The sequence below is a fragment of the Agelaius phoeniceus genome, chromosome 21 (assembly GCF_051311805.1).
Source record: "Agelaius phoeniceus isolate bAgePho1 chromosome 21, bAgePho1.hap1, whole genome shotgun sequence".
NCBI lineage: Eukaryota > Metazoa > Chordata > Aves > Passeriformes > Icteridae > Agelaius > Agelaius phoeniceus.
The window spans coordinates 3,863,146-3,884,957 of record NC_135285.1 but is presented as its reverse complement, the minus strand read 5'-3'; the positions used below and the strand labels follow the sequence as shown (position 1 = coordinate 3,884,957).

Sequence of the window (21,812 nt, the reverse complement as noted above, 5' to 3'; positions counted from 1 at the left end):
CATAAATCAATCTGCAGGCCTCAGGAGGAGGCCTCCAACAATAAAGGCACAATCTGTGCGTAGAGCCCTAATTGAAAACATGGTTTTGAAGAGAAGCTCACGCTGCTGGTGCCAGGGCAGGCTCTGGCTCTGAGCTGGCCTGGAGCTGCCCAGAGCCTGTGAGGTGGGTCAGGATCTGCAGAGCTGTCCCTCCTGCCAAGGGCGGGCACAGGGACCCATCTCTGGCCAGGGACAGCGCAGAGCAGGCAGCCTGCTCTGCCTGGGGCACTGACAAGTGTTCCCTTCCTCCTGCAGGCAGATGTGGGGGGAAATGAGGTGCCAGAGCAGCCTGCCCCTGTTCCCAAGGGTTTGCAGGAGTGAATCCTGCAATGGAGAGCCAGAGAGGCACAGTGGCAGCGCTGTGGCACAGCCAGCACTGTGCTGCTTCAGGGCAGGAGTGGGAGCATCCCCCAGGCTCCCTCACAGGAGCAGCCTCAGTCTGTGAGCACCCCAAAGCAAACTCCAATTTTACTTCATGCAGAGGGATTAAAAGCCCATTTTTTGGGCTGCTTTCTCTGGCTCTGTGCAGCCAAGCAATGCTTTAACCCATTGAGTGGCCTCCAAGCAGGGACCTTGAGATGGACCCAGCCATTGATCTGTGCCATGGGAGCCTGCATTGCTTTTCTTCCCTGGTGGAGCCAGCATTTAACACTGATGGTGCCTCATTAAGTTGGTAGCAGTTGTGTGAGGACCTTCATTTGGCAGGTGGGACAAACATGGTGTGCCCAGCCAGCTCCAGCTGTGTGTAAGAATGTGCTGAGCCTGGTGGGGTGGAGGGAACAGCTTTGTCACAGTGGTGCTGTGGATTTCTGGAGAAACCAGTGTGGAGAACACCCTGGAGTGCTGGCTGCTGCACAGCAGTGCCTCCATGGCATCCACACTTCTTCTTTTTCTCCATTCTGCCCCCACAGTCACTAGGTTGGGGTGGATGAGGTGCTGGGAGATGACACAGCCAGGACAGCTGACCCAAACTGGGTCATTCCTCACCACACAGTGCCATAATGATAAACCTGGAGGTGGAGGCTGGGAGTCACCCCACCTCAGAGACTCAGAAATTGTACATCAGGGAAGAGAGTGATCCCTCCACCCAGCAAATCCCCCTGCTGGGAACCACTTCATTCTCTGATAAAAGTTCATAGGGAGCTGGTTGGTCTGTGGTTCCTCGTTCTGGCTGCTGAGGAGAAGAAGAGCTTGCTTAGGGAAGAGGAAGGTCTGCTCTGAGAGCAAAATCTGACAGCCCTGGTGAGATTTCTGCAAGAGCTGTTGCAGTTTGCTTATTCCCACTGGAGAAGGCCAGCTGGGAAGCAGGAAGGGATGCTGATGGCTCAGGATGTGTGTGCCTGGGTGGGGAGATCCAGAGGGTTTCACTGCCCAGCTCTGAGGTTACTCTAGGTCTGCAGTGAGGGAAATGTTTGTTTTTCTTGAATTTCCTATGATCTCTAGATAGAGTTTCCTTGGCTGAGGTTCCCTGGCCATGTTGAATGCTCAGCCAGCTCAGCCTGTGGCTGCTGCAGATGGGAGAGATGCTCATGTTCCCTCTCAGTAATCGATCATTTATAGGAATAGTCCATGGAGAGGCTCTGTTCTGGCAGGTCCTGTCACATTCCCTGAGCCTTTCTGCCCCCTGCCCTCCCCAGTATTTGCTTCTCTTCTCTTGGAAAACACTCCATGAACTGCATTTACCTGTAAGAGATCACAGCTTTCATGCTTTCTTGTGAACTCAGCAGTTTTGACAGGAGATTTCACAAATATCCTTCACAAAATTAAGGACAGAGCCTGGAGCTCTGCTAAAACAGCAGTCCATATTCCTCTGAGTGAAGCCTGTGGCTCCCTCCTGTCCTTTCAAGGCTCCATTTGTCTCCCTTCAGGTCTGATACTGCCATTAACACAATTAAGATTGAACTAGTCCACAGGAACCTTTAGTTTTCCTTTCCTAGATGCAATCAGGTGCATTAAGAAAGCTGTAAAGCTACTTTTTAGCTGTTAAAGGACATAATGGGTTTCCCTTATATGTGCTTGGTCAGAAGTAGAACACAGAATTTCCCTGGTTTTGAGATCTGTCCCTATGTACAACCATTCTATTACCTTTTTAACACTCTTAATTGCTTGGTTTATGTCATTATTTCAAACCCTCAGATTTCAACATTTTGTTCAGAGGAGGTACAAACAATCTAGCTGGTTGTCATGAAATTTAGTTTAGACTAAAACATGTGCTGTGAGTAAGTCTGCTAAATGACCTTATGCACTTCTCATTGTAATCCAGAATTGCCAGGCAAGTTGAGTAATTAGTTGTGCAAAATGAAATAACTTTAAATCCTCACATTGAGTAATGACCCAGAAAAATCACTTAAGCTATACAATAGGAACAACTCAAAGCATCTGGCTTTATTTTCACTTTTGTAGCTCTACCCTCTGATGAGGAACAGGCTCTGCTCCTCATCCCTTCATTCCCTGGCTCCTGGTTTTGCCCAGAACAATGTCCATGGCTCAGCTGTTCTGCCCTAAGAAATCAGAACTTGTGATAAAGCTACAGGGTAGGTCTAACAGCACCACATGAGGGTTGAATGATGTTTGATAAACCAGAAATCCATACCTGTTTAAAGAGCTGAGCTGAGCCCAAGTGATGAAATCTTTCACCATATCAGCCAGGTGGCTGCAAAGGGAGGGGAAGGGAAAACCTGCTGAGGAAATGTCCCTGCTGACCATCCAGGAGCCCCTCTGGCAGCCCCACTGGCACCATCTGAGCTACAACCCCCACACTCAGTCACAGCAGGTTTCCTCACCAGCTCAGCTCCCATGGCAGAGTTTTGATCTAAAAATAATTTAGCCGTGGTGCAACATCAGAAGAACAGCCTGAGCTGGTGCCTCCAAGGAGGGGGACTACAAACAGAGGAAACCCAGGTGTTTTAAACCCTCACAGTGTAAAGTCTGAGGTTTTCTAGGTGAGCCCATGGCTCCTGATGTGTCCACTCACCTGGCTGTGTCACCGCAGGCCCCCATTGGCAGACCATGGATGAGCCAGGGACACAGGCAGTAGATTACTCACAGGACCTGTTTTAAACTAAATTTCATGACAACCAGCTAGATTGTTTGTACCTCCTCTGAACAAAATGTTGAAATCTGAGGGTTTGAAATAATGACATAAACCAAGCAATTAAGAGTGTTAAAAAGTTAATAGAGTGGTTGTACATAGGGACAGATCTCAAAACCAGGGAAATTCTGTGTGTTCTACTTCTGACCAAGCACATATAAGGGAAACCCATTATGTCCTTTAACAGCTAAAAAGTAGCTTTACAGCTTTCTTAATGCACCTGATTGCATCTAGGAAAGGAAAACTAAAGGTTCCTGCAGACCAGGCTCCCAAATATAACTGAGCTCCCAGAGCCAGTGAACTCAAACCAGGCTTCTGAAACATCAGGTGACAAGGGAGATACTGCCCCTGAGGCAGTGTGAGTTAAGGTACAAAACCAAAGCATTTGTTTATAAAGGTGGGTAGGGAAGTGTCAGGGAAAGTTCCACGAGCCTGCCAGGATCAGATTTCTCCTTGGCAACCTGACACATAAAAGGGTCTTGTAGCCACTGTGTTCCCAATCTAATCCCTGCTGGCTGTAAAATCCAATCTGCCACCGAGGGGAGAAGATGAAGTGTTTTAATAAGAAAATGAGCCGTTTGCAATGCACTTTTAATTGGATCAATTTTTCCTTTATTACACAATCTTTAAAAACCAAACACATACGTATGACCAGACGAGCTCTTCCTCCAGATACAGAGCAGGAGCCAAACTATTTCAACATAATCCTTAATTACTCCATTTCACCTCGTTTGGCAGATGATCATGACACTGTGTGGGAGCACCACAGCAAGCAGAGCTCTGTAAAATCATCTCAGTCGAGTTTTTTCAGGGGATGTGCAGACCCTGGGTGAGGGACAGCAGATTTTCTTTTTCCCTTTTCTCCTTGAAATCTCAGACTGGAAGAGCTGCAGGCAAGACAGAGCCCCAGGCGCTGACTGCAGTGTCCTGGCCCAGCAGTGCCTCACAGGGTGGTGTTATTTTTCTTAATCCTCTGAGTGAGAAACAGATGACAGACACTTTGTTTGAACTCTGTAACCAGGAACAGGCTGGAGTAACCAATTGCTCAGTTTACTGCACCAGCTTTTAATTTTTTCTTTTAATTTTTTATTTTTTTTTCAAGCACTCCAGGAAATGTTATTGCTAGTAGTTGTGCTGTTTGTTAAAAAAAAAAAAAAAAAAAAAAAAAATCCACGGGAACAGAAAATTACAGAGGTACATATTATCATAGATAATATTGCTTTAATTATTCAGGTCCACAGTAGTCTCCTGTGTGGAGCAGTTCTTGGAAGCAGGAGAAATGTTTAAAAGAAACCAGAAGGAGAGGAGCTGCCACTGCCATAAAATTGGAAAAATGCCTTCAGTTACAATGTCATGAACTGCAGCACAGCCCAGTAATCATCATCACTTCCCCAGAACACATATTCAAGATGAGAAAGGCTCCTCAAATTGCTGTCACATGCCTTGGGCAACTGCCCCCTCCCACCACAAAAGAGAAGCAGAGAATGTGAATAGCAATGTAAAAGCTGGTAGCCTTGGCAAGCACACGGAGCAGCTCAGGAGGGAAGGGGTGCTGGGTCCCCTGGGCTGCCTCAGCACCACCAACCACCTCATGTCTCAGCTCCCTTCTCCACAAGCTTTCTCCAGTACATTATAGCAGGAGAAATTGGAAGCTGTCCTGATGGAAGTTCCATCACACAGCTGTGTTTGTGTGTTCTCTCCTTCAGCACTGGCTGAGCACAACAGAGGGAAAAAAAACCACCCAAATCCCACCAAAATCTGGTTCCAGAATTTTTTCTGCAATCCCTTTAACTGCCAAACATTCAGCTAGAGCAGCAGCAGCTCACCAACCTGTCTCCCTTTGCTGTTTCAGCAGGGAAAAGTATATGGGCTAAAAAAAAAAAATAAAAATCACCTGTTGCAAACATGTTGTAGGACAAGTAGCAAACAATTTGCTGGAGCATGGCAGCCACTATAAAATCAGCTTTTATATTGTCTGTCGTGGCCCCAAATTTGCAACTACACTGTTGATGGCAACAAATAAATGCACTGCAGTGTAACTATTATCTGTGGCAGATTAACATGCTACCACTGTGCCCTATTTAAATGCATCTTTCCTTCAATAAACTATTCTGGGCGAGCAGCACCACACTGAGGTACACATTTATCAGCCAGGAGAGCAGCTCTGTGGGGGCCTTGGTTCACACAGCTGCAGTTTTGTGCTTCATTTGGCCCAAAGCCTTGATGAGCAGAAATGCTGGTGCCTGCTGGTGTCGTGGAAAAAAAGAATTATAAAAAAGAAAAAAAAAATAAATCTGAGGAATGTATGTTTTGCTGTGCAAGGGAAAGAAAGGCAGTGCACCAATGGATGTGCTTCCAAACCTTAAAAAAACCAGAAGTGAAATAGTCCCCCCCTGCCCATCCTTATCTCAGAAGTGAGTAACTTGCACAGAGGAGGTGCAGATGAGTGGAAAGCTATTGCTAAATGCAGTGGTCTGGAATGCAGAGTAGTGAAGTGCAGGTGAACATACAATATGTTGCATTTAATCTCATTTCCTACAATCTCCCAGTCTTTTTCCCCCAGCTCTTCCCCCCTTCCCCAGGAAGTTTTAGATACCAGATAGACCTTCCAAAGAGAGTTTCCAGGACACATTTAATAATAAAACAACAGTAAATAGCAACCCTAGATTTCCCCTCTTTTTCTTTTTTTTCTCCAGCCCCCTCCCTTTTTACCCCCTTCTATCTAGCAGAACTCTGATTAGTAATAAAACCCCTGTCTTCTTACAACTCAGGAATAAAGAGGGCAATTTCCTGGCTCAGCTCGGTCTCCCACGATTGCACAGTACTCACTTCACACAGAACAGACACAATTCACAAATGGCACGACGGGGCAATCTCCTGAACACCAGAAAAATGGGAGAGACAACCCTGCCTCGTCAGGGTGGAAGCAAAGCTTCATCTCCGTGCAGCTGAAGTGGCCATTTCGTTTTATGCAGTGCTGCAAGCACAAATTGCTCTCTCTAGGAGTTGCCCAGACAACTGCTACCCAGTTCCTTGCAAGTGCCACAGGATTGCCTCTGCTAGTTCTCTAAGGGAAGGTGATTTAGAGCAGTCAGTCAGTGTTTATGGCACAAAGAAAGACACAATGGTTGAAGCTGGAAGTGTAGGAGATGTGTGGCATAAGGAGGTGAAGAGGTTTATGGAGTGCCTAGTCACAAGAACCAAGACTGCAAGGGATGGATCCTTTCCATCGCGCTTGTTCTTATTTGTAGGGATTTTATATAAAAAAGAAGAAGAAAAAGCAGACCACCACCACCACCACAAAAGCTATTTTGTTTCTAAACACAGAACATGATGACCTCTATGCCAAATCTCCTTCAGCTATGGCACAATCTTCCTGAAGGCTTGACACTGGTTCCCGTTGGATTGCAAGGAGGCTGCAAAAATCTCCACTGCCAAGACAGGCTTTGCTTGCAACCAAGCCTTTAAGGGGTGGAGTATCTTCTCTGGTGGTAACTGTAGATCTTAATGCAATGATCCCAACAGTCCAGCACCAGCAGCTGCCCTTTGGGAGTAACAGCAATACCCACGGGGCAGGTGAGTCCCTCCCGGATCAGGATGTTGTAGCCGCCTCCTTTAGGAAAATGCAGGATTTCCTTACGACTGCTGTCAGCCACGATCAGGTCTCCCCTGGAATCAACGCACATCCCGGCAATGCACCTGAAATCCTCATTCTCAGAGAAGAAATGGCTGATCTGGCGTCCCAGCTGCCCATCCGGGCCGACGGAGCCGATGGAGAAGCCTCCTTCCAAGTGGTGCTCGTACTGCCGGTTCTCCAGGTTGAGCCCCAGCCCCTGAGTGAAGTAAATGGTCCCTTCAGCGTCGCAGGTGACAAACTTGGGGCGCACAGCACTGCACAGGCAGCTGTACTTTACCACCCCCACGCCACGGTCCACGGTGAAGCACCAGAGCTTGCCCCCTTCCACGTCGGTGACCACGAACTGGCCCGAGGGCAGCGCGGCGATGCCCCAGGGCTTGCTCAGCTGGCTGCGGTGACACGCCACGCAGTGGCCGTCCATGGTGTACACCTTGACAGAGTTGTCGTAGCTGTCTGTCACGCCAATCAGCCCGTGGCAGTTCATGGTGACGGAAAGAGGGGTCAAGTTGGGCAGGTCGGCTCCAAGGAAACTCAGCACGAAGCTGTCGATGCCGCTGGGGCTCCGGCGGATCTCCTTCAGGAAGCCCTTGCGGGTAAAAACCTGGATTCGGAAGTTGCCCCGGTCTGCCACGAGCACCTCCCCTTGGCTGGTGACGTGCAGGCTCACAGGGAGGTTGAACATCCCTGGCAGGCTGCCCTTGGAGCCCATCTTCTTGATGAAGGAACACTGCTGGATGCTGGTGGCTGCTTCTGGCATCCTTGGCTTGGCCGGCGAGGAATGGGGCGTGCAGCTGGGCTCCTCCTGCACCAGGTCAGGCTCCCTAAATGGTACAAAGGAGGATGCTGCGTTTTCCATGAGGGATTCCTCCACGTTAACGGTGCGGGGTTTCTTCACCACCTGCCCGATCTGCAGTGGTCCCACGTGGCTCACCTTAAGGAGTTCCACCTCTTGGAGAGTCAGCTCCCTCGGGAGAGTGTTTGTCAGTTCTGGCTCTTCCTCATCCCCTGCCTCCTCCAGGAGAGCTATATCCCCCTGCTTTATTTTGGCAAGGAAATAGTCACAGCGAGACATTATCTGCACTTCTGCTAAATTCAGCAGGTAAGCCTGCTCTTCCATCACCTGGTTATTTATCTTCTCCACTTCAGTCAAAGAGGTGGTGAAGAACTTGCGTGACCTGGCCAGTTCTTCCTGGATCTTGCGCTCCTCTTTGCTGTACTCCTGCAGAACCGCTTTGTATCTGGATTGCAGGTCTCTTGAAACATCCTCCAGAGCAGCTTTCCTTTTCTGCAGATCACCCATGAGCTCCCGAAGCCTGGCAAGCCTCGTTCCAAATTCCCTCCTACGCTCCTCAGCAGCCTCTTTGATAGCCATGACTCTGTGTCCTGGGGGCACGTGCGAAGCCTCCTTGCACGGCTCACACAAAACCAAGCTACAGCTCTTGCAAAAGTGTCTTGGCAGCCTCCTCCCGCAGACCTTGCACATGAGGAGTCCCACCACTTCCCCCAGGCCGGCCGTGTCGATGATCTTCAGCACCGTGAGGTTGTCGGTGAGCTGAGCCAAGCTGGTGATCCGCGTGATCTTGCTGCAGAAGGGGCACCGGATCCCGTTGATGCTGTTTGCCAGGAGCTTCTCCAGGCACTGCTTGCAGATGGTGTGCCCACAGTGCAGCAGTTTGGGCCTCAGGTGCTCCTCGGTGAAGGACTCCATGCAGATGGGGCACTCCAGGACCTCTCGCAGCGCGTCCGAGTTGAGATAAGGGGCGGCAGCCATGGTGCTCCAAGGCAGCTCTATCCAGCACAGTGCCTTGTGCTCACATCTATTCCAAGGTGCTCTGATTCTGTCCAGGAAGAAAAAAGGGAAATGTGATTTATGTCACCACCAGCAGTTATGTATAAATGCAATTTATTTCTGACTTATCGCCTAACCCTGCAGAAAAAGAAACCCAGTTAGGTTTTCCATGTTGGGAAGGAAAGATTAGTCATAGCTAATCTCAGGGTGGGCAAATTTCAAAACTAACTTGCAGCTCCCAGTGCGATGAATTATTCACTTGCAAAATTTGTAAAGTAGCATTGAAAGAAGTGTAATGGCACCAATATGGAAGCCCAGTAGATATTGATGACTGAATCATCTCCTCATGGCGCCCATCTCCTGCTGCCAAGCCTCTGAGTTTACATAATTTACTGAAACCCAGGGAGATTAAACCAGGCATTCAAAATGCTGCACATCAAAGAAGGAACCAGATGGTGCGATGCTTTAGGACATTAATAGATCACCTCTGGAGACCTGCATTCAGATGTGACATCAGATACCAACAAAATGAATGTGCCTGGTTCACTCTGCTTTGCTAGAGAGCCAAAACACATTTTCAAGGTTTCATACATTTGCTTTCATAGAGGAAGTGAAAGTAGCAGGAATGCTCTGTCAGCTTCTGCTCGTTCTGGGGGTGACTGTGCACACTGAAAACACACAGAGAAGGTTTGATGCCAGTGCATCTCAGTAACCTCTGCCATGCTGCACCATGCTTCATGCCAATTAAACACAGCTCAGGCAGGTATTAGCAATAATGGAGCTAACAGACAACTCCAAACATCTGAACTCCAAACATACTCCCAGTGTTCACTATTAGCTCCTGAACTCAGCTTAACTGCATTTAATTTCTCCTCGTTTCACAATCTCACAATGTTGACCTCGTTCTTGTCCCCTGGTTCAGTTTTACACCACTCTGGTTGCTGTTCAGCTTCAATCCAGGTTTCTCCACCCTCACATCCCTCCCAGCAGGGAGCAGATCCCAGCAGCTCTCCTGCCAAAGCAGCCATCCATTCAAAAGGAACAGAACAGGGCTCACATCATTAAGTTATTATTCACTAGACTGGGTTTCAAATCCTTTGTTATTGTACTGCTTAGCCACTAAAAAATAGGGAAGAAAACCTTTCTCCTAGGGAAGAGGAGGAGGAGAAGGAAGTAGTGAAGTCTTTGAAATGAAGAGACAGTGGCAGAGGGATGTGAACACACAGCTCTCTCTGAGCAATGGCTGCATGCACACAGCATTCTCACTTCCCTGCTGGGCCTGCTGCCTTTCTCTTTGGGAAAGATTCTATGTATTTCAGTTTGCTGTGTGCTCCTGTGCAGAAAAACAGCTGCAAGGAAGAAAAGTTCTTTATGCTCATACAGAAAAGAAAGCCCCCTAATTTTAATTTGTCAGCTGCAGTTCGGAATCATTAAAGCCTGTATTTCAGGAAGGGATTCAGTGGCATGGCAGAATCTCCTGGCACCATGCTGGGATCAGCTCAACAGTGGCAGGTTGAGTAGCATGGCCCTGGCCCTGGGGAAGCAGAAACCTGGGCACTGCCATGGAGAACAGAAACCTTGCTCTGAGGGAGGAAAAATCTATGATTTAAAATGGTTTTTAAAAATGAAACACAGGATACCAGGTTCATTATTCGTACTTTCCTTGGAAACACGTCAAAAGACTGGCTTAGGGAAGGACAAGGGAGCAGCACAGGCACCAAATACTGAGTTACATTAAAAGCTGCCTTTAAAACAAGTATTTTCATTAAAGAACAACGGCAGATGGGATTTTAAGTCAGGTTGGGCTTTTAGAGAGCTGATTTGTATGACATTCTTTTCATATATAACCCCCTTTATCAGAATGTCAGCATGCCCTCAGTAATGGGACATTATTTTTTCCTTTTATCTCCCTCTCACACTCGGCTGTGCCTCCATGGAAGTTTCCTTAACAGCGAGTTGTTCTTGCATGTCGGTCCCTCCCGGGGCAGTTCCTCTGACGCAGAGCAGGGTATTACAGAAAGCCTCAGCTGAGGATCAAGCCATAAACCCGTGAATTATGCCAGTTTGGTTTCCTTTCATTCGGAAGAAATTTCCTGCCGTGGTTTCTCTTGTCACCCGGTAGTTTTTAGTGAGCGCTTGCGGTGAGAACACCGGCTTCACTTGTAATTCAGAGCTCGTGCCATTAATGAGGGAAAATAATGGGGTAATGCTACAAAATAAGCGCCGCTGACAGGAGTTATCACAACAACAAAACCAGCAGGACAACCCCTCGGTTTGGGGGGGGTTTCAGTGAAAAATCCAAGGGTTTGGTTGGAAGGACCTTAACCTTGGCCTGATCGAACCCTGGCCGTGGGCAGGGGGAACGCGTTGGGGGGGTTTTCACTGAAAAATCCAAGGGTTTGGTTGGAAGGACCTTAACGTTGGCATGATCGTAGCCCTGCCATGGGGAACACGTTCCACCAGCCCGGCCAGCCCGGCCCTGGGCACTGCAGGGATGGGGCGGCCATGGAGTGAGTGCCCGGTGCTGCTGTCTGACCGCACAGAGCACACGCCCAGCTCCGTGTGCCCGCGGCCGTGCTGGCTCAATGGCAGCGGGGCGGGAGAGGCTCGGTGCGGGCCCCCTCTGCCGCTGCTGCCGGGGGGGGGACGGGGCGAGGCGGCCCCCTCGCTCCTACCGCTCAGCGCGGCGGGGCGCGGCCCGGTGCCCCCCTTCCATCGCCTCCATTCCATTCCATTCCATCCCCTCCATGCCATTCCCTTCCATCCCCATCCCGTCCCGCCCGTCCCCTCACGCCGCCCGCCCGGGGGTCCCGCCGTGCCCGCCCCGCCCTGCAGGGGGCGCCGCCGCCGCCGCGGCCCCGCGCGCGCTCCTCACCTGCCGCCGCTCCGGGCCGCGCCGCTCCCGGCGTGCGCCGCGCGCCGCGCGTCACGTGAGCGCGCCCGCGGGGCCTGCCGGGAGTTGGAGTCCGGGGCTGGCTGTGGGATGGGGGAGGGACACCGGGGGGACACCGGGGGGACCGCGACACCGGCACCGGTACAGGGGGGCTGCGGCGCAGGGGACGGGCCGCGGGATGGAGCTCGGTCTGCCGGGCCTGTGCTGCGGCTCGTGGTGAAAGGAAAGGTTAAAAGTAACAAAGGGAAAGCAGGAATGTCTTTTCGGATTTTTTTTTTTTTTTTGGTTGTTTGATTGGGGTTTATTTTTGGTTTTTTTTGTTTAATCCGGCTGTTATGTGTCATTTCGGCACGTGCGAGTTATTCACTGCCCTTTCCCTGATCAGGCAAAGCTGTTGCAGGATGAGCCCCTTCCCTTTCTCTTTCACCTTTCCCTTCCCTTCCTTTCCCTTCCCTTCCCTTCCCTTCCCTTCCCTTCCCTTCCCTTCCCTTTCCTTCTCCTTTCTCCATTCTTCTCCTTTCCCTTCCTTTTCTATTTCCCTTGCCTTGCCTTGCATTCCCTTCTCATTTCCCTTCCCTTTTCCTTTCCCCCTCCCCTTTTCCCCTTTTTCTCTCCTTTTCCCCTTCCCCAGCAGGTGTTTGATAGCTTTTACATCACCTACTGAAAACATGTATTTCTTGTTCCATACCATGCCTTGGAGTAGCCTGCAGGCTCCAGCACAAAAGGACTATTGGGTACAGCTGCAGCTCTGAGCAGTGGTAGCCAGAGGCAGGGATGTGGCCACTGGCCTATGGCTGGGCTGTGCCCCCTGTTTCGTGAAGCCAGTGTCACCATCAGGCTGTGCCCTGTGTTTCCTGAAGCCAGAATCACCATCAGGCTCTGTCCCCTGTTTCCTGAAGCCAGTGTCACCATCAGGTTCTGCCTGTGTTTCCTGAAGCCAGTGTCACCATCAGGCTCTGTCCCCTGTTTCCTGAGGCCAGTGTCACCATCAGACTGTGCCCCATGTTTCCTGATCAGGCTCTGTCCCCTGTTTCCTGAAGCCAGTGTCACCATCAGGCTGTGCCCCATGTTTCATGAAGCCAGTGTCACCATCAGGAGCACCGACCCCATTCCAGCCCCATCTTTGCTTGCATGTCATGAATCTGCTTTAGGGATGGCAGGGACACCCCTGTGCTGTGACCCTGTGGGGCTGCAGAGCAGACTGAGGAGCGCCAGGGCTTGGGGCTTCCTTTGGGATCAGGGGAAGCCACAGGAACCGTGTCCTTCACTTCCCCCTGCCACAGGCAGCAGCATCTCGTGCTCAGCCCAGGGCTGACCTGCAGCTGGAGCTCTGGAGGCTCAGCCTGGCAGGAATTCAGTGCCTGGGGAAGAGGCAAGCCCTCAGTTTAACCATTTCCCAAAATCCCTCCATTGGCCTCTCTGCCTGCAGCACTTTTCCACTGCTCACCTGCTCCAGCCGCTCTGACCTGTGCTGAAGGAAGTGCTTGCATAATGCAGCAAGTCTGGCCACCTTCTGCTGCTCTTGGTGGGTTTTTTCCACTTTGTTTAGAAAAGATTTGTTCATTTGGAAGGGATCTACATCCCTGGAGCTGCAGGGATCAGCAGTGTGGGCAGTGGGTGCACTCAGAGGCAGCAGGAGCAGATGCAAAGCCTGGCCAGGGTTGCAGAAGAAAATGAGTGAGATTTCTTTTTTTTTTTTTTTAACTGAGTCCCCTGTTTCAAGCCCCAGTGGCTCGCTGAGGGTGTTGCTGTGCCCAGGGAGAGGACACAGGGTTCACTCCCAGTTCCTGGCCTCACCAGGGAAATACTCTTTCAGTCCCTGATCTATGGGGAAGAAAAATGGATGTAAACATTGAAACCAGGGTGGTCTGGCAGATCTTGGGAGGCCACCCACACCTGAAAATGAGCAGGGTGAGGAAAAAACAATGGTCGAAATAGGAAATAATCATTCAATGTATCCTGGGGAGAAAACAAAGGACTCTCTGGATTTAATTAGAGGTGACAATGACCTGCTGATGATGTTATCCATCATGTGCCAGTATGGGGACCCTACATGACAAGGAAGGATAGGAAAGTTGTCCAGCCTGGGACCCTGGTCACCCTGCCAAAGCTCCTTTGCCAAAGCTGTGTTGCAGGGGATACTTTCGAAATCCCCTTTTACAGAGGGTTATCAGAGGTCTCTGAGAGCTCTTTTTTTTCTTAATGCCTCGGGCTTGCAAGTGTGTAAATGTCTTATCTGAAGCTGAGGTGAGATCCTGCCTGTCCAGCCTGCAGGCAGCAGAGATGATCTGCCCCCAGATTCTCTTTGCTGGTGATGCCTCAGGTTTCAGCTTTCATATTTTCAGATTCTGTGCTGCTTTAGTGTGTGGGTCTGAGCTTCACATCAGGGGATGCTGAGCTCTGTGCACAGAGCAGGGACACAATTCCTGCTCCAGCTGGGCACCAAGGACAAATGACCCAAATCTCAGCCCAAGAGCACAAACCCCGTGGGCTGGAGAGAGAAAAACAAGCAGGGTGGGACTGCAGGGGCTAAAGCTGGAAAGGGACAATGAACTGCAAGATGCAAATGGAGCAGAACTGATCCCAGGGAGAGACCCCGTGCCCGGCCGTGCATTTTGGGGCCATTTTGGTTCATCTTGGGTGCAGCCCTGGCTGGGCTCTTGTGCTGCCCAAGGTGGATCCATGGAGGCTTTGAATAAATCCCTGCTTTATTCTTTAGCTCTGTCCAGCCTCTGTTCTAGGGCAGCCTGCACAAGGGGACACCTTTGGGATCATTCCCAGGGCAGTGAGGCTGTGGCAGGCCAGGGGTCACACGTGGCACCAGTCACAAGCACAGTGGTGCAGCTCACTGTTCACACCTTGGTGTTGGACCTTAGGATTGTGTTTAATTGAGTTTGGTTAATCAGCTGGGAGCACAGCATCATCAGGGAGAGAGGGTGTGGAGAGGTGCAGAGGCAGTGTGGACATAAAGGTACCCTTCCCCAGGAACTGTGGTGGCAGGACAAGGAGTTATGGATACAAACTGAAACAGGGAAATTTAGATTAGATATTGAGAAGAAGTTTTATTATTGTAAGGATGGTGGGGCACTGGCACAGGTTTCCCAGGGAGGTTGTGGCTGCTCCATTCCTGGACATGCTCAAAGCAAGGTTGGATGGGGCTTGGGGCAACTTAGTCTAGTGGGAGACATCCCATCCCATGGCATGGGGTTGGAACAGGATGATGTTTTAAGGTCCACTCCATATTCTAGAAACATTCTATAATCAGGAGATCAAAACAGATCACAGAGCCTCACACTTGGGAGTTTATCAAGCACCGACACCCAGGGGCTGTTGCACATTCACTGTGCTGCACTGCTCTCCCCAAGGCTGGGCTGAGGATGGAAGGATGAGACCCTGTGAGTGGCATGGAGGGGCCACGGGGCGAGGGCAGCAGGATGTGGGGGATGCTGTGTGTGCTGGGATGGTGTGCCCATGCCAGGATGGTGTGCTGTAACCTGGGATGGTGTGTGTGCTGGGATGGTGTGCCCATGCCAGGATGGTGTGTGTGCTGGGATGGTGTGTGTGCTGGGATGGTGTGCCCATGCCAGGATGCTGTGTGTGCTGGGATGGTGTGTGTGCTGGGATGGTGTGCTGCATCCTGGGATGGTGTGCCCATGCCAGGATGGTGTGCTGTAACCTGGGATGGTGTGCCCATGCCAGGATGGTGTTTGGCACACTGGGATGGTGTTCCCAAAGCCGCAATCGTGTGCTGCATGCCAGGATGGTGTTCCCAAAGCCGGGACAGTGTGCCTGTGCTGGGATGATGTTCCCAAAGCCGGGATGGTGTTCCCAAAGCCAGGATGATGTTCCCGAAGCCGGGACGGTGTTCCTGAAGTCTGGACGCTGTTCCCAAAGCCGGGACGGTGTTCCCGAAGCCAGGATGGTGTTCCCAAAGCCGGGACGCTGTTCCCAAAGCCGGGACGGTGTTCCCGAAGCCAGGATGGTGTTCCCAAAGCCTGGACACTGTTCCCGAAGCCAGGATGATGTTCCCGAAGCCGGGACGGTGTTCCCGATGCCAGGACGGTGTTCCCAAAGCCGGGACGGTGTTCCCGAAGCCAGGATGATGTTCCCGAAGCCTGGACACTGTTCCCAAAGCCTGGACACTGTTGCCAAAGCCGGGACGGTGTTCCCGGTGCCGGGATCCCAGCGCCGTCCCGCCGCGGTGCCACGAGAGGGCAGCAGGGCCCCACGGACCGGCTCGGGCATGGCCGGGACCCCGCCGCGGGGAGGGACGGCCGGACAGCCCCGCAGGGACCCCGCAGTGCCTGTCCCGAGCCCCGCATCCCGCAACCCCCGACTGAGCGCATGGCTGTGGCATTCCCACGGGGTTTCGGGCCCCGAGTCCCAAAAGTCGCCCAGCAGTTCCTCGGGAGCAATCCCCTGCCCAACCCACAGCCGAGTCTCCTCCTCTTCCCAGAAAGGACCTTGGGAGCATCCTGGCAGGGGTCACCTGCTGAGCTCCAGGACTGGGGTGTCGGTGGTTGTTTGGTGGTTTGGCTGGGGTGGTGTTTCCCCCTCATCCTAGAATGGTTTGGGTTGGAAGGGACCTTAAATCCCATCCAGTGCCACCCCTGCCATGGCAGGGACACCTCCCACTGTCCCAGGTGCTCCCAGCCCTGTCCAGCCTGGCCTTGGGCACTGCCAGGGATCCAGGGGCAGCCCCAGCTGCTCTGGGCACCCTGTGCCAGGGCCTGCCCACCCTCATTAAGAAGAATTTATTACTGATAACCCATCTAACCCAGCTCTCTGCCCTCTTGTCCTGTCCCATCCTTCCTGCACACGTGGATGGATGTGCCAGACTCACTCCCCTGGACACTGTGCCCATGCTTTCCTCACAGCCTCAGCAGTGTTTGCCATCACTAACAACAGGCTCTTAAATTTATCCAAGCTCTTCACAGACCTGCTGGCCACTGCACTGACAGTATCTCAGTGCAGGAGAAATTCCCAGGCAAACACATCTATTGATTTCCTTTCTAACTCCCTTTGGATGGATTTGCCAGCAAAAAAAGTATTATTCCACCAGGTGATAAACAGGCAGCCTGTGTCAGTGGGTGAGTCCTGGCCACAAGTCCCCACTGTCCCACCTGTGGTGGCACTAGGTCTGTCCAGTGAAGGGTGCTGTATGGGGAAGGTGGACCAGAATTCCCTCTTCCTTGCATAAAATGCAAATCCCAGTTCCTGAATCAATCCCAGCTGAGCAGCCTGTTGGTGTTGGTGGGGTTAACCTGCTGAGCCTGTAGGAATCCCTACCTGGGTCTGTTCCCACTGTTCCCTCTACAACTCCAGCTGGAGAGCCTTCTCCTGTCCTTGTTCCAAACATTTCTGCTCTTCAGGAGATATCACTTCCTAGCCCTGATATAGCTGCATTCTTGTGGCAAGTGGAATGGTTCCCAGTTTTGGGATGACCTGGGGATCTTTTGGAAGAGGTGTTGTATGAAATGCTGAGCCACTAGGAAACCCATCTTCTCCTGGGAGCTCTCAGGACAGGACAGCACTCCAGTACAAATTAGGCATTATGCTGTTGTTTTTGTTGTAGTGGTGGTGTTCCCCTGCTCCCTCATGTCCAGGCACCAGGAGGTGCTGCTGGTAATGCTGGAAGCATTTTCCCACATCAGCAGCTGCTGCATCCTGAGCAGGGACCCCTTTGTGCATGCACACACCTCGTGTTATAGGATTGTAAAATCCTGGTGGAGCCCAGAAACAGAGCCAGGCATCCCAGCAGGCAAACAGTACCTCTGCACACCCTGTTCTGCTCATTCTCCCTTCCTTACACAAGGCCTGATGCCTGACACAAAGCTGTTATTTTATTTGTTTGGTTGTGGTAGTTGTGTGTTTATTTGGTTGGTTGGTTTTTGTGTTTTGGGTTTTTTTTTTTGGTTCTTTTTTAAACCCATATTTCAGACAAACAAACTAAAACTCCCACAAGTTGCCATGATGTGTCCAACTGCATCTGAGGCTCTCTGCTCCCACACAGATGTTGCCAGGGTTGAGCTGAGTTGCCAGCAGTGTTAGTGACAGCATGCTCAGAGTCAGGGGCTGATAAGGGATCCCCATATCCTCACTGCTGCAGCTGAGCCTCCTCCTCTTCCCAGAAAGGACCTTGGGAGCATCCTGGCAGGGGTTACCTGCAAAGCCCTCCCCCAGGAGTGAAGCAGAGGCTTTGCAGGAGTGTCCTGGGAGGTTATCCTGTTCTATTTAGGCAATAAAAACCAGGCTGAGCCTACAAGAACTTGTTGGGCTTCTCCAGTTCACTGCTGAGCCCTCTCCTTGCATGCAGGGAACTGAAGAGAGAACCAAAACTCATGTCAGATGTAGGGCAGGGGGAAACTGAGGGACCCCAATTCCATCTTCCCAGGCTATAGTTGCAATGGCAGGTACAGGTGTGTGGTTTTGGGGGAAATTACCTCTCAGATCTGAAAACCTCCTCTGTGAGATGCCCTGAGTGGTGGGCTGAGAGGGAAGTCCAGCAAGGAAACCTCCAGCTTTCTAGGGATGAGGCACCTGAGCAAGCAGATGAGGAGCATCTCCTCCTCATTGTCTGTCTCTGGCTCTGGAGGAGCTGGCTCACAAGCAGGGTGTGCTGCTGCTGCTCCCAGATAAGTTCCAGTAGCAGAAACAGGAGGATTATTTTGTTAGGGCTGTGTGTAAGCACCCCAAGCACATCCCACAAAAGCTACCAGGAATTGCCATCCAGTGCTGATGCCATCTAAGTGTTTGGATGAGAGCTGGCAATTTGACAATGCAGCCAGTTTCCCTCTGCTAACCCTGGTCCTATTTCATTTTCCTCCTTTGGAGTTGTACCCAGAGCCCTCAAACAAGGGAAAACCATGGATCTTTGTCAGTCTGCAAAGGAATCCTTTTCCCCAGTGCAGCTGGGATCTGTTCTAAAGAGGATTAACTGCAGCCAGCCAATTGCACCTCAGCCATGAAGCCTGCTCTGCTCACAGGTCTGCCATGAATCACCCAGCTCTGTGGTTTATCTGTCACTGAGCCCATGGCTGCTGGGGAAGGGCAGCTGCTCTGCTCACAGTTTTCTACCTTGCCTCATTTTCAGAACTCTGGGCCTTCATCTGTGCAGCTCCACCTGAGCACTGCTGCTCCTGAAATGGCTTTGTTCCCACTGGTTGGATTATAGTGATCTATAATTCTTAGCTATAAGGCAAATAATTCAGAAGGAAGGTTTGATATCCTATTGCCAGCCATGAGATAACTGATTCCACTGTCTTTTCAGCCCTGTGTTCATGTCCTCCCTTAAAGAATGGCTCCAAAACTTCCTTCTCCATGAAGGGTCTCTAAAGTTGCTTCAGCTCTGGTGAAGAAGCTTTGCAGCCCAGAAGTGTAATTGTCTCCTTTCTCTTCTACACATACTTCAGTAGTGATGTTAGAAGATGCTACTCTTAGTGACAAATGAGAAGAGGCTCGTGGTATCCCCTTATAAATTCCTTCTTTCTCTGCCACCCTGTTTTTCAAGGCTTCATGCCTTTCCCTTATGAGGCTTGAAGTTGCCTGGAGCTGATCTTCCAGAAAATGATCTCTCCAAGAAGCAGCTCCAACTCCTGTTTCCCATGTCTGTGTACACCAGTGTCTCCCTAGATGCTGAAACATCTCTCTGCAACCTTCTTTTAATTTATCTTAGCAACTGCTCCCCTTCTATTCCACTAAAACACAGGTTGGTTGGAATTTGCTCGTTCTCCCCGTGCCGGCTTTGATCCTGTGCACAGAAGTGTTCCCTGACAGCCAGACAGCAGGGAAGGGCTGTCCCTACCCTGAGGGCTCTGGGAGTCATGAATGAATGCTGTTTACTTGGATTTCCAAATGGCTTGTGCCTTGCCAGATCAGCTGCATGTCACTGCAAGCCCAGCGTGCTGAGACAACCCTTGCTCCTCTTCTGCTCCTCTCAGGACTGGGAATTTGTTGCTAGAGGCAACAGCCATAAGATGAAGAAAACCTTTTCTTCTGTAGGTCTGTCACCAGGTTATAAAAGTTGGGCCTTCTTGGGTCAACCCAGCTACAGACAAAGAATTTAAACGGAAGTGTACAGGGCAGACATTGGAACCTTTGCTCAAGTGTGATGCTTCCCTTGGCCTTAGCAAGTGTTTGGAGGAGCACAGAACAAAGTAAAGGTTCTCCAGGTTTATTCCCTTGTGCTTAAGACCACCAGGAGGTTTCCCAGTGGGTTTCAAAGGCCTGACTGTTTCCTGAAAGCAGTGTTGGCAGTTTGGTTTTGGTAATGCCTCCATCTATTCCCCAAGCACTGAGTTGGTTCTCATGCCTGCTTTTCCTCACTGCCAAGGGGCTCCATCCCTCCATGAAGTCCTTTTGCAGCCTCTTTGGATCCATTTCACTGCCCTGGATAATGTCACCCACAAGAGTGACCTGAGAACCACAAGGACTAGAGGGGCCTGGTGTTAGGGTGGGAAAAAGGGCATTCAGCTCCTTGGCCTGGTCCCTTTGAGGACCTTTCTCTTGGGCAGAGAAGATACACTGAGGTGATTTTGTCCCATTTTGGAGCACAGAAAGTGGATATGCAAGTTAGAAAAAAGAAGAACATGAGTTAGAAAAGAGAAGACCAATCAGTTCTGTAGTTTAGATGTGCTTGTCTGGAAAAGCTCACACTTCCAAGGAGTGACCAGCAAGTCCTGTTTTTCTCCTTCTCTCCTTGACCTTTCTTTTTTTCCTGCTCCCACCTGGCCTGCACCTTCAGCAGCTGCATTTATCCTGTCTGCAGCACAGTTTGGCTTTGGGAAGAGCCCTAAGCTGAGCTTTGTTCAATTCTGTTTGGTTTCTTCCTTTCCCTCACCCAGAAACAACTGAGCTTGGGAGCAAGAAGGAGCTGAAATCTGTGCCCTTCATCAACATCTGACAGCCCAGGTGCTGTCAGATGACCACCTGATCTCAGGTGTGGAGATCCCTGTCCCTCTACCTACCACCTGTGCCAGTGGCCTGGCAAGGAGCAGCTCAGAGATCAACAGGGTGGTGCCTCTGTACCACTTTTTTTCTGCTCCCACCTGGCCTGCACCTTCAGCAGCTGCATTTATCATGACTGGAGGACAGTTTGGCTTTGGGAAAAGTCCTGAGCTGGGCATCGTTTAACTCTGTTTGGTTTCTTCCTTTCCCTAACCCAGAAACAACTGAGCTTGGGAACAAGAAAGAGCTGAAATCCATGCCCTTCATCACGTACCTGTCAGGCCTGCTGACAGCCCAGATGCTGTCAGATGACCACCTGATCTCAGGTGTGGAGATCCACTGCGAGGAGAAAGGGCGCTGCCCCTCCACCTGCCACCTGTGCCGGCGGCCTGGCAAGGAGCAGCTCAGCCCCAGCCCGGTTCTGCTGGAGATCAACAGGGTGGTGCCTCTGTATGCTCTGATCCAGGACAACGACACCAGGGAGGTGAGTGACGGGCCAGCCCCACCTCTGTGACCTCACCCTGTCCCCTCTCAGGTCCCCTCCTGCAGTTCCCTGGAGTGGGGCGGGTGTTTGCATGTGTGGGATTGTTGTAGAAGATGGAACAGGAAAGTCTTATAAATAGGATTGCCTGGCAAAAGATTCTGAGAATATAGAAACTATAAATGAGATTGAAATGAAAGCAAGCTTTGAGATCCCTCAGTTACTGAACAACTGGAAAACAATGGTGTGGCCAGCTGAAGGTGATCCCCTTTGGATGGAACAACACCCTCTGCTTGCAGACAGGCCCAAGGGGCAGAGCAGACCCTGCCAGCTTGGCAGAAGGGGGCCAAAGAGGAGTTTGTAGGGTTTAAAATGTAACACAGGATGGTAATGGAATGATTCTTATAGGCTGTATGGAAATGCTATAGGATTTGTATTGTGTACTAGATTGGTTAGTGAGAATTACAATATTCAACACAGAAGAAGATTTATGGTATTGTAATGGGAACCTCTCTCTCTCACCCTCTCATCCTCTCTCCCCTCTCTTCTCTCAGGCCTGCTCTGAGCTGTGCCTGGCAGCTCCCAGCAGGGCCCTGCCCCCAGGCCCTTTGCAATAAACCCCAAGTTCCAGCCCTGGCTCCAGAGATCTCTCATCTCCATCCATCCCAACCATCCTACCCCCTGATGCTCCTCCATGGGATGGTGTTGGTGATGGAGCTGGCAGGTTCTGCTGCCCACAGCCCTCTCAGACCTGCATCTCCCTGCCTTCAATAGGTTCAAGGCAATGCCAAGACCTCAGTCATTCCCAGTGTCCATGCTGGTGTGCAGGATGTGTCCTGTGGAGAGGTCTCAGGAGCCAAGCACAGCTCAGTCCCTCACTCCTGGCTCCAAGATGTAGGACAGACCTATTTGAGGGGTGGCTAAAGTCCTCCAGGG

General features: G+C 51.0%; 2 protein-coding genes across 2 annotated transcripts in view; one reads left to right on the top strand and one right to left on the bottom strand.

Annotated features, from left to right (window-relative positions):
• ASTN2 (astrotactin 2) overlaps positions 1 to 21,812 on the top strand; it is a 354,581-nt gene that overhangs the window by 232,769 nt on the left and 100,000 nt on the right. The window contains exon 17 of the mRNA XM_054646417.2: positions 20,614 to 20,879. Coding sequence (XP_054502392.1) covers positions 20,614 to 20,879 — 266 coding nt within the window. The remainder of the gene's footprint in view (positions 1 to 20,613; positions 20,880 to 21,812) is intronic.
• On the bottom strand, positions 3,717 to 11,485 carry TRIM32 (tripartite motif containing 32). The gene is made up of 2 exons (XM_054646418.2): positions 11,432 to 11,485; positions 3,717 to 8,605 (listed from the first exon to the last, which is right to left on the bottom strand). Exon 2 carries the CDS (start codon positions 8,536 to 8,538, stop codon positions 6,595 to 6,597), a length of 1,944 nt encoding a protein of 647 aa, XP_054502393.1. The 5' UTR covers positions 8,539 to 8,605; positions 11,432 to 11,485; the 3' UTR covers positions 3,717 to 6,594.